General features: G+C 32.5%; 2 protein-coding genes and 1 pseudogene across 2 annotated transcripts; 2 read left to right on the forward strand and 1 right to left on the reverse strand.

Moving 5' to 3' along the window:
- The first annotated feature begins 1,589 nt into the window (after positions 1-1,589).
- Positions 1,590-2,485, forward strand: LOC145563099 (calmodulin-like protein 30 pseudogene; annotated as a pseudogene).
- A 183-nt stretch (positions 2,486-2,668) lies between these two features.
- Positions 2,669-3,871, reverse strand: LOC145563100 (protein PLANT CADMIUM RESISTANCE 2-like). Its single transcript, XM_081623511.1, has 3 exons — positions 3,610-3,871; positions 3,314-3,526; positions 2,669-2,925 (listed from the first exon to the last, which is right to left on the reverse strand). Exons 1-3 carry the CDS (start codon positions 3,869-3,871, stop codon positions 2,849-2,851), a joined length of 552 nt encoding a protein of 183 aa, XP_081479637.1. The 3' UTR covers positions 2,669-2,848.
- A 5,574-nt stretch (positions 3,872-9,445) lies between these two features.
- LOC145563101 (uncharacterized) lies at positions 9,446-10,691 on the forward strand. Its single transcript, XM_081623512.1, has 2 exons — positions 9,446-10,032; positions 10,174-10,691. Exons 1-2 carry the CDS (start codon positions 9,532-9,534, stop codon positions 10,225-10,227), a joined length of 555 nt encoding a protein of 184 aa, XP_081479638.1. The 5' UTR covers positions 9,446-9,531; the 3' UTR covers positions 10,228-10,691.
- The last annotated feature ends 1,741 nt before the right edge of the window (positions 10,692-12,432 follow it).

Raw genomic sequence — 12,432 nt, forward strand, 5'->3', positions numbered from 1 at the left:
AGAATTCGATATACGAATTGGCAAAAGAGTAATTCTAAGCATTATCTATATGCATTTTTTTGAAGAGGGTAACTAGTTATTTTAATTTCCAATAACCTTTCCAAATTTTAAGCTAGCTAGTTGATCGAAGTGTGAAATAATTTTGAGCTAGTTGAGTACTTCCGACATTCCTGATTAGACAAACCCAATCAATTAAAAAATCTTGCTTAGACCTGGTCCACAATAATATTATTGTGAACCCAAGACTTATATGTACGCAAATAACATTATATTGAACATAGTGACCTCTAATTTTAACATAGTAACCTTTATTAAAAGTTGTGTGACTTTTAATAGTAGTATTATGAATCTAAAGTACGACGTTACATTGAACATGATGACCTTTATTATTTATATTGACCAGTATATAAAAAAATTCATAAAAAAAACCTCTTATAGCCTTTATAACACCAAAATTATGACTTTTATTTCAACATAATAACCTTTATTTTAATATAGTGACTTTATTTTATTAATAAAACAAGCATAATGTCTCTAAATGTAAGTGGTCCACAATAAATTAGTGTGAACCAGGAGCATTTAAGAATTTGTATCAATAATAATAATATGTTACTTTATTTACATTAAAGTATAATCAATAAGAGTACTTCTTGATTTATTTGGACAAGTTATATCTTTTTGCTTTAAATATTCTAATTAAGCTAAATATAATGTGTACTGGTTTTGTTCAACATTCTCAAGCATCTACGACTTTGCCTTTGTCTTTTTAGATTCTAGATAGTTTTAGTGGCAGCAATTTGATTACCCACAGAAAAATTACACACCTCACAATCTGCGTAAGCTTTCCATATTACTCCGTACTACTAATATATTCGATCTCCAAGACTCCAACGTACGTTACATGTCCATTCTTATCATCCTAACTTCTCAATTACAACCTCCGATTTTTAATGGCAACTTTTGGATATTATTTGTAAGATATAAAATATTCTAAAGTTACAATTAATAAAAATCGAAGGTAGTATAGGATTGTATTTTCCTATTTAATTCTATGTTGATTTGTTGTTTATCAATGAGTTGAATACAACATATATTTCACCTGTTTGGTGCCTTTATTTTAATTTAGTTGTGATTATCCGTTACGTTATTAGAGTTTATAGTCATTATTTTGCTAAATATCAATTGTTTATCAATCTCAACTAGTAGATACGAAGTATTTATTATTGTCGTCTAACCACTTATTAAAGAAAGTATTCTTACGGATAGCTTTTAAAATTTTGACCTACTTAGTGCTCATATTCTCTTCCTTAGCTTTACTTAGTTGAATGCAAATTGATTGAATAGGAAGCTACCTAAGATTCTGTGCTTTTCTAATTTGAATGCAAAATGATTGAACAAGAAATTTCCTTAAAATTCCATTTTTACAAAGAATTACAAGATAAGCATAACTTTTAGTTTATGCTGTCATCCATTACTCGTAGTGCCCCAAAATCCAATATGCTCATACATACCAACGTATGTTACGTTACGTAACTATCAAGATGTGTATATATATAGTCGGGAGCTAGGCTCGGGGTAACCATAATCACATAAAGATATTCACGTTACACAAATTAGTAGTCACATACACACGTACTATCCAGAAACAAGGAAAAAAAAAAAAAAGGAGGTATGTCAAAAATGAGTTTTCTCAAAAGCTATGGTATCAACCTCTCAAGAAAATCCTCTCTCACAAAAACAAGTAGCCAAATAAGCAACTCTAAGTTTGCTACACAAAAATCCAACGTCAACAAGTCCAAAACCTATCAAGCTAACATGCAAGAAATGAAACGAGTTTTCGAAACGTATGATAGAAACAAAGATGGAAAGATCTCTAAGGAGGAATTCAAGGCTATGTTAAGGGCCATCAACGGCAAGGGAGTCACGGTCAATTCAGACGTGGAGGCCGCCAACGCGTTCCAAGTGGCCGATAAGGATGGAGATGGGTTCATCGACTTCAAAGAGTTCATGGAGTTGCATAATAATAAGGTGAAGTCTAAGGATATAGAGAGCGCGTTTCGAATTTTCGATTCTGATGGTGATGGCAAGATAAGTGCTAAGGAGTTGATGGAAGTATTAAGGAGGATGGGGCAAATGTATAGCTTAGAGTCTTGTAAGAAGATGATTAGGGAGGTTGATAACGATGGTGATGGCTTGATTAATTTAGCTGAATTTACCACCATGATGACTACCACTTTGAAGTTTACTACTTAGTTTTTTTTAACGAAACTTAGTTTTTTAATTTGTTACGTATTATTACATGATAATAAGTTAAGCCGATATTTTATTTTTAAGTTATCAAATTTAGTTCTAGTGTTTTTGATATAGTAGTTTTTTTGATACGTACTACTATATGATAATAAGTTAACAAATTTCAATGGTTATGTACTTATGTCTAGTCTTTGTATTTTTATTTCTTAATTTCGAAGTGTACCCATTGAGCTGAGATTCAATTCTAATTAATATTGATTGGTGTACTTCAGAATGATACGCGTACTAAAAAAATAGTCATCACTCCTCCATCATTCCATGAATACTCTATAATTTTTACATATACTTAAACACGAGTATATATGTATTTTGCTTCATTGAATTTATTCTAGATGATTATGCACATACTTTGATCGAATAAATATAAAATGCTATTCATCTAGCATATGAACTTAATTTGATGATGAATTACATACAACTAAATAAAAAGTGATACATATACTAATATTAGGGATCGGATTAAGTTGAACAAGGCTATTTTCACAGGATAATTCAGCCAAAATCTTAACTAAGTGCATAACATCTGGCTGCTAATCGATTAGCGCATCATAATGCCCACAGGAGGAGCTACTGTAACCACTGTTGCCCTTTTCCTCTCCATGTTAGCCTCCCAACCTTCATAAGTTGCAATAATACAAGTCATTATATTCAATTAGAATTGTTACAATATAAAATCCGAAGCCTCATTAAAATTACTAATTTAATGTAATGAATGAAAATGGAGTATGCAATTAGTATATATGTTCCTTTGAATTGTGAACTTCATTGCACTTTATTTTTCCTAAATTTAACTTATCTAACACAACATAAGTACATAACCTTACTTGTCTTTCAGTTTTTCGCTAGTTTCTACTTTACTTATTAGCTATTAATCCTATTATATGTTGAACATAACTATTTGAGGATAAATCAGCAAAGTCATTAAGGTTCAAACTGAGCATCATTGAACCGAGAATTCAACATGTTTGTTTGGGGGGGATGAAGCATGAAATAAATTTGTTACCTATGCCCATGTCAAAGCCACGGTTCTTGAGTTCTCGATACTCTTGGCAAAGTGCACAAGGCTCACAGCAGAAATGAACCAAACAATCAGCAGAAGGTGACTCCTCCAACCCATATTGCCCTCTTAACCTTGACCGATAGAAGCATGAATATAAGCATGCTAAACCCGAGAATCCCATTAGCAACGCGTATATTGCTCCACTTCCTGCACAACCTGCATTCACCAATCCATGAAAGATCAAAACGTGAAGAATGAAAAAAGGCTAATCAATTGAGCAGTATTAGTGTACTACTTACTAGGGTCACCCTGATTAACAAGCTCGGCGATTTGGCCAAAGGTGATGCAAGGACAAAAGGCCGTGACCAAGCAGTTAGCAGGGTCATCACAGCAGTGACATAGTCCGGTAGACCATGGACCCGTCCCATGGCCAACAACAGAAGAACCATTGTAATGCGACGAATATGGCTGCCCCGCGGCAATATTGTTCATCGGTGGTGCAGGGTACGGAAGTCCTTGTGTTTGTTTTGTGGAACCAGTATTAAATGATGATGCATACATATTTATCGATTTTGTGCATTATATATGAATTTATACCATGATATATATAGTGAAATATGATACCATATTAGTAAAGCATCTCAACCAAAGCCTAATCTGATGGTTAAGGCACAGGAATATGTTTTATACTCTACTATTACTCTAGTTTCGTAGTATATACTTTATATGAATATTGTTTATCAAGGTAAATTGAGCTGGAAACTGCCTAGAAGTTAGAATTTGTGCCTTTTCATTGCATTTTGCAAGATTTTGTGTGCTTGTAAACGTGTGTGCGCTTAAATTAAGGCTTTGAAATTAGTGTACTTCAAGTTTTGATCTTCCAAATCTTAACTGTTAAGCTTACAGATTACAACTTAAAAAAAATAAAATAAAAATACAGTACTTACAATTTTTTGGTGTTGCTGCAATCTTAATCAGTTCATACTCTGTCATCCTATTATATTACTCATAATTTGTACTCTGTATCATTTTTTTAAAAAAAACAAGTAAATGATTATATCTGCGAAAATTTATTTCACTACTTCTTTGTGTAATATACTAATATTGATACAAGGGGGTTTGAAGAAAACAAGGAATATACTGCATATAGAAAGATTATAAGAGAAGCTAAATTTGGTGACAATTTCAATAAAACACATGTAGATGTAGATCAACATTATTAATTCAGCTAGTTTATACAAATAATACAATCACGGAATCACCCTTTAAAGTACATAAATTACTAAACAATTGATAAAGCTAATGCCTTTATTTAAGGACATTATTTTCTACCTTGAATAAAAATAAGTAATTTTAGATACGTTAATACAATAATACATGCATACAAATTAAAGACATATTTTAACATATTTCATTTCTTCAAATAATTTGAAAACCTTGAAAGTTTGAGAATGCTCGTTCAAGGCTTGGAGCTTAAGGTCGTGGCTACGTGAGTAATGTTTTCCAAATAGTTACTGTATTTATCAACTCTTTTAGAATGAGAAACAAATGAGACACATCACACATGACATTACTAATTTACTATTGGGATTACATGAAGATTGAAGATCAATTAACTTTTTTTGGGCCTTTTATTGAAAATTAAACCATAATTGAGCAGTAGTCCATTGGACTTGAAATTAGTGCATACTTATGCAGGCCCATTAACTATAGTAGCCCAATGGATGAATGAGAAGCACTCATCTGGACACAATGGCACATTTAGACATTTAGTTTGGCAAACCCATACATGAGACAAATGAACAGTTTGACCAAGTAGTGCTTCCACAGTTCCACGCACCAAATGTTTTAGTAGACACAACTTTTTTACATATAGATATCAACGTATAATTTCTTCCATCAATATATTTAATTATAAATGAATAAAATTATATAATATTATACTTAGTGTTTTAAAAATATACATAAAATGACTATATCTAAGGGTCTTTTCACTTTAGCTTAATTTCAGTTCTCTTCAATTCAGCTTCTAATTTCCTTCTCTTATAAAATATTCATTTCAGCTCTATTTAGTTCAACTCAGCTCAACTCGGTAAATGTGAACATGTCCTAAATCCAACAAACTTATTTTCTTCCTTAATCACTAAAGATGGTCAAACTAAATTATGCGAATAGTGCAAAGGTGAAATATGAGTCAACTAACAAAATGAAGGAAAGCGTGATGAGTGTTATCATCACGACTATCAATCTTATCACGATATACACAAACCATTATTCTAACCTTTTGGTCCTAACATGTACGTTAAATAGTAGATGATAATAAAAGTGCATCCTCTGTTAATGCTCTTAAACTCACTCCAGGTCATCAATTTCTAAACGTACAAATTTGGTTTTTCGTGTTAACCTAATCCATATTCGATATACTATGTAATTGACCAAGAACTCAATTCTTTGTAAGGAAGACAACTTTATCATAGTGGAAGTGTAAAAATTCAAAGTAATCCGTAGTGAAACAATATACAAACATAAGAAGATATAGACATGAATTATTCGACAATTTACATTTAAAAAATTAAAGCAAGCCTAGCTTCTTGTATAACAAAATAAGCTTATACACGACTACTCGTATCTACATATCCAAACTGATGAGAGCTAATGTTCTAAAATACGAATGAAGTAATAGTTCTAAGGTGTATTCTCTTCACCTTAATTTCAAATTCAAACGGATAAGTAATAAATCGAAATTGCCTAGGGGTGGGGGGGTCTTCCATTGGGCTGTGGATTAAGCGGAAGGCCAAATAAGAAAACAGACATGTGAAGTTTCAGCATCGAGTAAGCCGTTGGACTGTTACACAAGCAAAAAATAACACAAATTCCAAGCTTTTTATATTCTATATTTACACCAGAATATTACTTAATGATCCAATTACCCACGGTTTTGGTGGGTTTTTGATGTGATTGGTTACATGCACTTCGTAAGAACCTTCCTATTTATCTTACCCTCTGAATTTTTTCAGATTTCACATTGATTTTCGAGATCTATATTTATATATTTAGACTTGTTAATTCTCTAATTATCAATCAATCTAAACTAATACAGTACTTAGAGTACGATTTATACTTCACCAATAATTAAAAAATTAAGTGGACTGTAATATACGGTCCAAAAAGGAAGAAAAAGAAGTAGTGTTAATCTAATACAGAAAACACCAAAAAATGCTTCAATTTTGGGGGACCAAAGTGATGGACAGCAGCCTTAAGCCAAGCCTAAAATACAACTTTCAGGTTTCTAATGACTTTGACTAGTCATCCATCTTAATCCTTTTTTTAATTAAGGGGAATCCACCACGTGGCATTTCCCTATTCGAGTTCCTTAATCCACCTAATGCTTAATCATGTGATTACTCATTTTACTTTACTTACATTATATCCTTTCGGCCGCTACCCTATAGAGTGATCTAATCCAACAATTTAATTCACTACATTACAAAAAGTATTTCAGTTTTAAAGTGGGTTTCAATGATGTTTTACTTTATTATTGATTTTAAGATAATGGACTAATTATTTAACTTTGTTTTCAGAATTGGTGAATCATACAGTATACACTTTTGAGTCTTGACAATCATGATGTATTCTCAATAATTATTTTTTTAACAAACAATATTCATATTCTTTTAGATTAATCTCACTTTTCTTTGTACTTCATACTATAAGTTAATACAAAGTATTATAAAATTCATTCCAACCCTTTTTACTATTATGTATAAATTTGCTCTATTTACCTCAATATGTAATATAAAGCTCATAACAGAATACAAAAATGCTTCATTAAAGCCAATTTATATTATAAAGTCCTAAATTATGTGCAACTCATAGAATTACAAAATATGTACAAAAGAGGGAGTATGAAATTCATTTAAAGTTCTGCATCAATCTTTCATTAGTTACAAAAAAAAGTTGTCACTCATCGACTTTTGTAATAACACTCTTCGAATATCAAGCTCAATGCCAAGATTATTGCTAGTAAACTATTGTAGATGAAGAGCATGACAAAATTCTCCATAAGAAAAATGGGCATTAATATCAATATTGGCTTTCCTAAATCCTAATTAATCTTGGTATGCAATAGCGCAAATGTGTAATACCAATAATCCGTACAAAAAAAACAAAAATAAAAAAAATCTGGGAGTAAATAAAATAGATCAATGCAGTAAAATAAAAAATAAAAAAAAAGATGGAAAAATCCAATGAAGAATAGAAGGGGTACAGTAGCAAAAAAAAAAAAAGGACCAATGGGTTAATCACGTGGTGAGTTTGATGAGTCAGTATCGCCAGCTCATATTCTGATTACTTACAAGTCAAAGTTCGGTCAACTCTGCCCCTACACAATATGCCAACCCAACTCCTATTGGGTTAACTGTTACCAGAATACAAAGAAAGAAATCCCAATCAAAATCATAACATCCTTCTCTCTTTTTCTCTCTCCTATATTTCCCAGCTAATCACATTTAAACCCTTTTTCCTCTTTTGCAACAACAATCCAATTTCCTTTCATAAATTCCCTGATTTCTTTTAATACACTCCTGTTCCTTTCATTTACCCCATCTTTCTTGTTCAAACTCTTACCATTTCACAGCTAGATTATTACCACCTCACTTACTCTAATTGACTTTACGTATTGGACTATTAACAATCACACATTCAAAATTAGTACGAGTATTCGCCTAGTCAATGTATGAATAGGCGACGATCCATGTATGACTAATACAGACCTAATGTTCCAAATGATGGGGTTAGAAGGCATTATGGTCCAATCATGATTATTAACCTATGATTGTTCTGAATAAATACATTGATTTATATGTACTTGAGAAACCATATGAAAGGGGCCTACCATAGTACTGCAGTACTTGGTGTGCATATAATCACATGTACTAGTGTCTCAAACATACTGCCTTTTTATGAATTATGGCATGTTGATCTTCTGGTTTCTTGGTTAATCTATGAAATTCAATTTGAATTCTTGGTATGTTGTGGACCAATTGTTTGGATTTTCGTATGCTGTGGACTGAATACATCCACATAAATTCCCAATCATTTATTTCACTTGTAATTCACCATTTATCAGTAACACCAATTTCTTTTTATTTTTGGTCAGAATTCAGAAATATGAAAAACTTTGATATAAAAAGAGAGCCATTGATGATAATGGCATCAAATTAGTACTCCGTAGCTCCTAAAAGGCTGAGCATCCGGACAAGAAGCAAAGGAAAGGAGGAACAGAGCATCTTCTCTATGAGTCATGAATTCAACCATGAACCTAGCCATTCAATGCAAAACTTTTATGTCTTGCCAAAACAACATCATATCATGCATGAAGTACATTAACAGTTTTAAAACAACTACCATCACCCGGGCGCGTTGAATGTAAAAATATATTCATTTCACCGTGAACTTATCATGGGGTACTTGTTTTTTACTATTCCGTATAATCTGACCGGAAGACACTAGTTCAAATTATATGGTCAAAGTTTAATCAAATTAATAGAATTTAGATCACAATACCTTATTTCAGGTGAAGAGAACATGTCATAAGTTTGTAAAAGGCTATACGTGGGAGTATTCTTTAATGTAGTAGTTAGGTTCAATTTGAATGATCACATATGAAGTATATATACTTTTTAACCCTTATGTATACTTTTTAACCCTCTCAAAGCTAGAACCATCCCAAAATCCCTAGCCAAGCCCCGTTATTGGACATTAATACCAACTTTCAAACACAATAAAACCGCTTGGGACAAGTCATCCAATTCAAAGGGTGTGTTATCTTTATCTTAATTCTATTAAATTTAGCTTTTACATAATCATAAGGGCTACGTTACACTATTATATCCTTAAATAAAACCTAAATTGAAAATAAAGAAAAGCATTCAAACTTCAAAGGCTCCTACTCTGTCCAGCCTTAAAGCCTGTGATATAAAATACTGAAACCCAAAGAGAGAGAAAGAAAGAGAAGTGGGGTTAAAGGAAGAGGATAGAAACAGAGGGCAATACACTAATATTGGGTCCATCTAATATTAATTAACATTGAAAAAAAAAAAGAAAAAACTAAGTCCTTTTTGTTTGGTAATGCTGTGCTGATACTAATAATAACAGGCCCTTATTTTGCTCTCTTGTTTCAGTGCACCAATTCTCTCTCTTTCTCTTTCTTTCACTCTCTCATGGCATGTTTAGAGATGTACAACAACTCTCATCCTCCTCATTCTCAGCCTCCTCTTCCTCCAATGAGCCCTAGAATATCTTTCTCTAATGACTTTGTTGAATCTCACAATCACAATCTCCATCATTTTACAAGATCAGAATTAGCACCACCTGCTTCTTCTGATTTTGAATTCTCTGTTACTAATTCTAATATCCTCACTACTACTGCTGATGAACTCTTCTCTAAAGGCAGGCTCTTGCCCTTCAAAGACAACGGAAATGGTGTCGGAAACGGAAACAGTCAGAGGACCTTAAGAGATGAGCTTCTTGTTAATGATGATGATGTTGGCTTCTCTCTTAAGCCTCCTAAGGGTTCTTCTTCTAATAGATGGAAGGGTTTCTTGGGTCTTAGAAAGTCCCACATTGGGTCTAAAAAGCCTGAGAAAATGGATGTTTCTTTTGATTCTGGTAAAAGGTTTTCTTTCTCACTTGAAGATCCAAATCCTGCCAAATCTCCTCAGGTTTTAACCTTTTACTCACTTTTCAGCTTAAATTATGCACTAGTTTTACTAAACACGGGAATACTTCCTCTATCCGGAATTAATAGTCACATTCCTGGCTAGATTTACTGAATTCTGAATGTTTATTTGTTGAATTTTCAGGAAATGGTGAGCAATGAAGGTTCAAGTAGCAATGATATGGAGATAGGAATTTAATTACAGAGATCAGTTTGGTGTACTGTTCATAGAGGGAAGGTGCAACTTTGACTGTTTTTATCTTTTTTATTTTTATTTTTTCTATTTACCTTCAATTTTTCAGAGGAGGTTATTATGGAATCTAGAGGATGCTAATATGTGGGTTAGTGGGTTGATTAATCACCTTTTTTGGGGGACTTTCTAGTGTTTTCTGTCCTAGAAATTTGTCCTTTTAGGTGTTTTCATGTACAAAAGGGGAAAAAAAAATTGTATGCAGGTTTTTCTCTCTCTTTCCTTTCTTCCTATTGGTTCGGAGCTTCGGATGATTAGATCTGTTCTACTTGTAGTTGGGTCTTGTAATGTACCTTCATTTCAATCTAATGTACTTGGGTATGTAATCAACAACTAGTTTACCTTTGATTTTCAAACACTACCCTTCCCCCCTTTGGTCTAATAAACAGACCTTTTGCGGATCATAACATCATTATCATCATAATAGTCCTAATCTCATTGTCTCGATACTTTTTTTAATCGAATTTCGTTTGTGTGTGTGAATATCTCAATACGTGTAAATTGATCGTTAAAATGACAGTTTTATTTGAATTTTGAGGAAAGAGAGTTAAAAGGTAAATTGATGTAATTATGTTAGGTATAAAGGCTAATTAAAGAAGACGGAATTCATAAGACAAGGTTGTAAGATATATGGATGTCGATGGATTTGGAAATTTTGATGGCTAATTGATGCAAACGGTTGCTTTAAGGCAGGGAGGCAAATGGGGTTTTGAAAATAGATGTTGATGGGTATTGATTAGGTAATTGATGCAAACAACCTTAATGTAAGTTTGTATATACGCAGTAAGTTTGTTTTAGATATGGACGTAGATGGACAAGATGGGTACAAAAAACTAGGAAGTACTAACTAATTGATGTTGAAGGTATTCTTTTTGGTACGGATGCAAATATACTCGTATTTTTCAGGTATGAATGTAGACGGATTTCAAACCTAAACTCATTTGCAATAAACCCGAACTTTAAAACTGGTGAATTAACAAGTACACTATTTGATAAGCCAAAAAAACAAACAGGAAAATAAATGATGAAAAGAGAGGGAATATACTTGGACCCATCACCCTCATTACACAAATTGCACTTGTGATGTAAGATAACGGAAAATTTCCAGTGACATTATTGAATTTTGTGAAAATAAGTTAAAAGCAACATCTTGGTTTCGGACAAATTAAAAAGATTTCACTCGACCAGGTGATGGGAATTCAAAAAGAAAGGTTCCAAAAAATCGACATCAAGTCAAAAATAAAAAAATAAAACCATCAAATCAGATAAATAACCAAATAATATCAGAGTACGTCTTTGCGGAATAACAGAAAAAAAATAACCAACCCCATATTAATGCAGCCAAAATAAAGTAAATAATGGATCCCAAATTCACTATTTCAACACTCATTTGATTGCTGCCATTTAAAAAAACAAAAATACTATCAATTGTTGGATCTTTGATCTCAAATTTACAACGTATAATAAAGTATGATTTAGACTTAACGCACATGCACCTTTTAGATTGTGAATTGAGGTTGAAGGAATACTCTTATCTTCTTAAGGCAGATTTGCATATACAGTACTCTACTCCCACATAGTCCCGATGATTTATTACCCCGAATAGTTTCTACCTTTAGTACTCCGTAATACTTGTACAAAATAATAACTCTAGCGCTAGAGCCCGAGGTATGAGACATCTAAAACTTGAGTAAGATGGTATGAAGTTATTAACTCGTATTTCTAAGTTCACCCAAGTGTGTACTCTAATATGGTGTTGCTTATTGACTTCCTCAAACAAGGTGTAGATTACCAAAGTAAAGCTAAACAGGTAAAGAGGCTAATAATGATACTGTAATAATGACAACTACCACAGAAAACGTCCAAAAATATAAGCTAACCTTATTCTTCAACAGTTCAACTCGAGTCTATAGCAAAATAAGTCTTATTTAGAAAGATTGATCAGGTTTGTAGTAGTTAGATTTTGGGTCTAGATCAAATTCGACCAGTCTAAATCGGAAAACCCAGTTTTGAGTATAATAGGGGTCAATATTACTAGATCTACATTCAGCAAAGCTTGATGGATTTAGACTAGAATTTTTTTTAATTAGTTTAGTCAAATAAACCTTAATAATACTCAGAAGCATGTTACCCTCATGGTTTCTTGACTTCATT

The sequence above is a fragment of the Chenopodium album genome, chromosome 10, assembly GCF_948465745.1.
Source record: "Chenopodium album chromosome 10, dcCheAlbu1.1, whole genome shotgun sequence".
Classification (NCBI taxonomy): domain Eukaryota; kingdom Viridiplantae; phylum Streptophyta; class Magnoliopsida; order Caryophyllales; family Amaranthaceae; genus Chenopodium; species Chenopodium album.

What these genes read in the sequence shown, in the direction of transcription:
- LOC145563100 (XM_081623511.1), bottom strand. Translation starts at nt 3,871, where the DNA reads ATGTATGCATCATCATTTAATACTGGTTCCACAAAACAAACACAAGGA. An exon ending in TGTTAATCAGGGTGACCCTA is followed by an intron (nt 3,527 to 3,609) that starts GTAAGTAGTACA and finishes TGGTGAATGCAG; the next exon opens with GTTGTGCAGGAAGTGGAGCA. An exon ending in TGGCTTTGACATGGGCATAG is followed by an intron (nt 2,926 to 3,313) that starts GTAACAAATTTA and finishes CAACTTATGAAG; the next exon opens with GTTGGGAGGCTAACATGGAG.
- LOC145563101 (XM_081623512.1), top strand. Translation starts at nt 9,532, where the DNA reads ATGGCATGTTTAGAGATGTACAACAACTCTCATCCTCCTCATTCTCAG. An exon ending in ATCCTGCCAAATCTCCTCAG is followed by an intron (nt 10,033 to 10,173) that starts GTTTTAACCTTT and finishes TTGAATTTTCAG; the next exon opens with GAAATGGTGAGCAATGAAGG.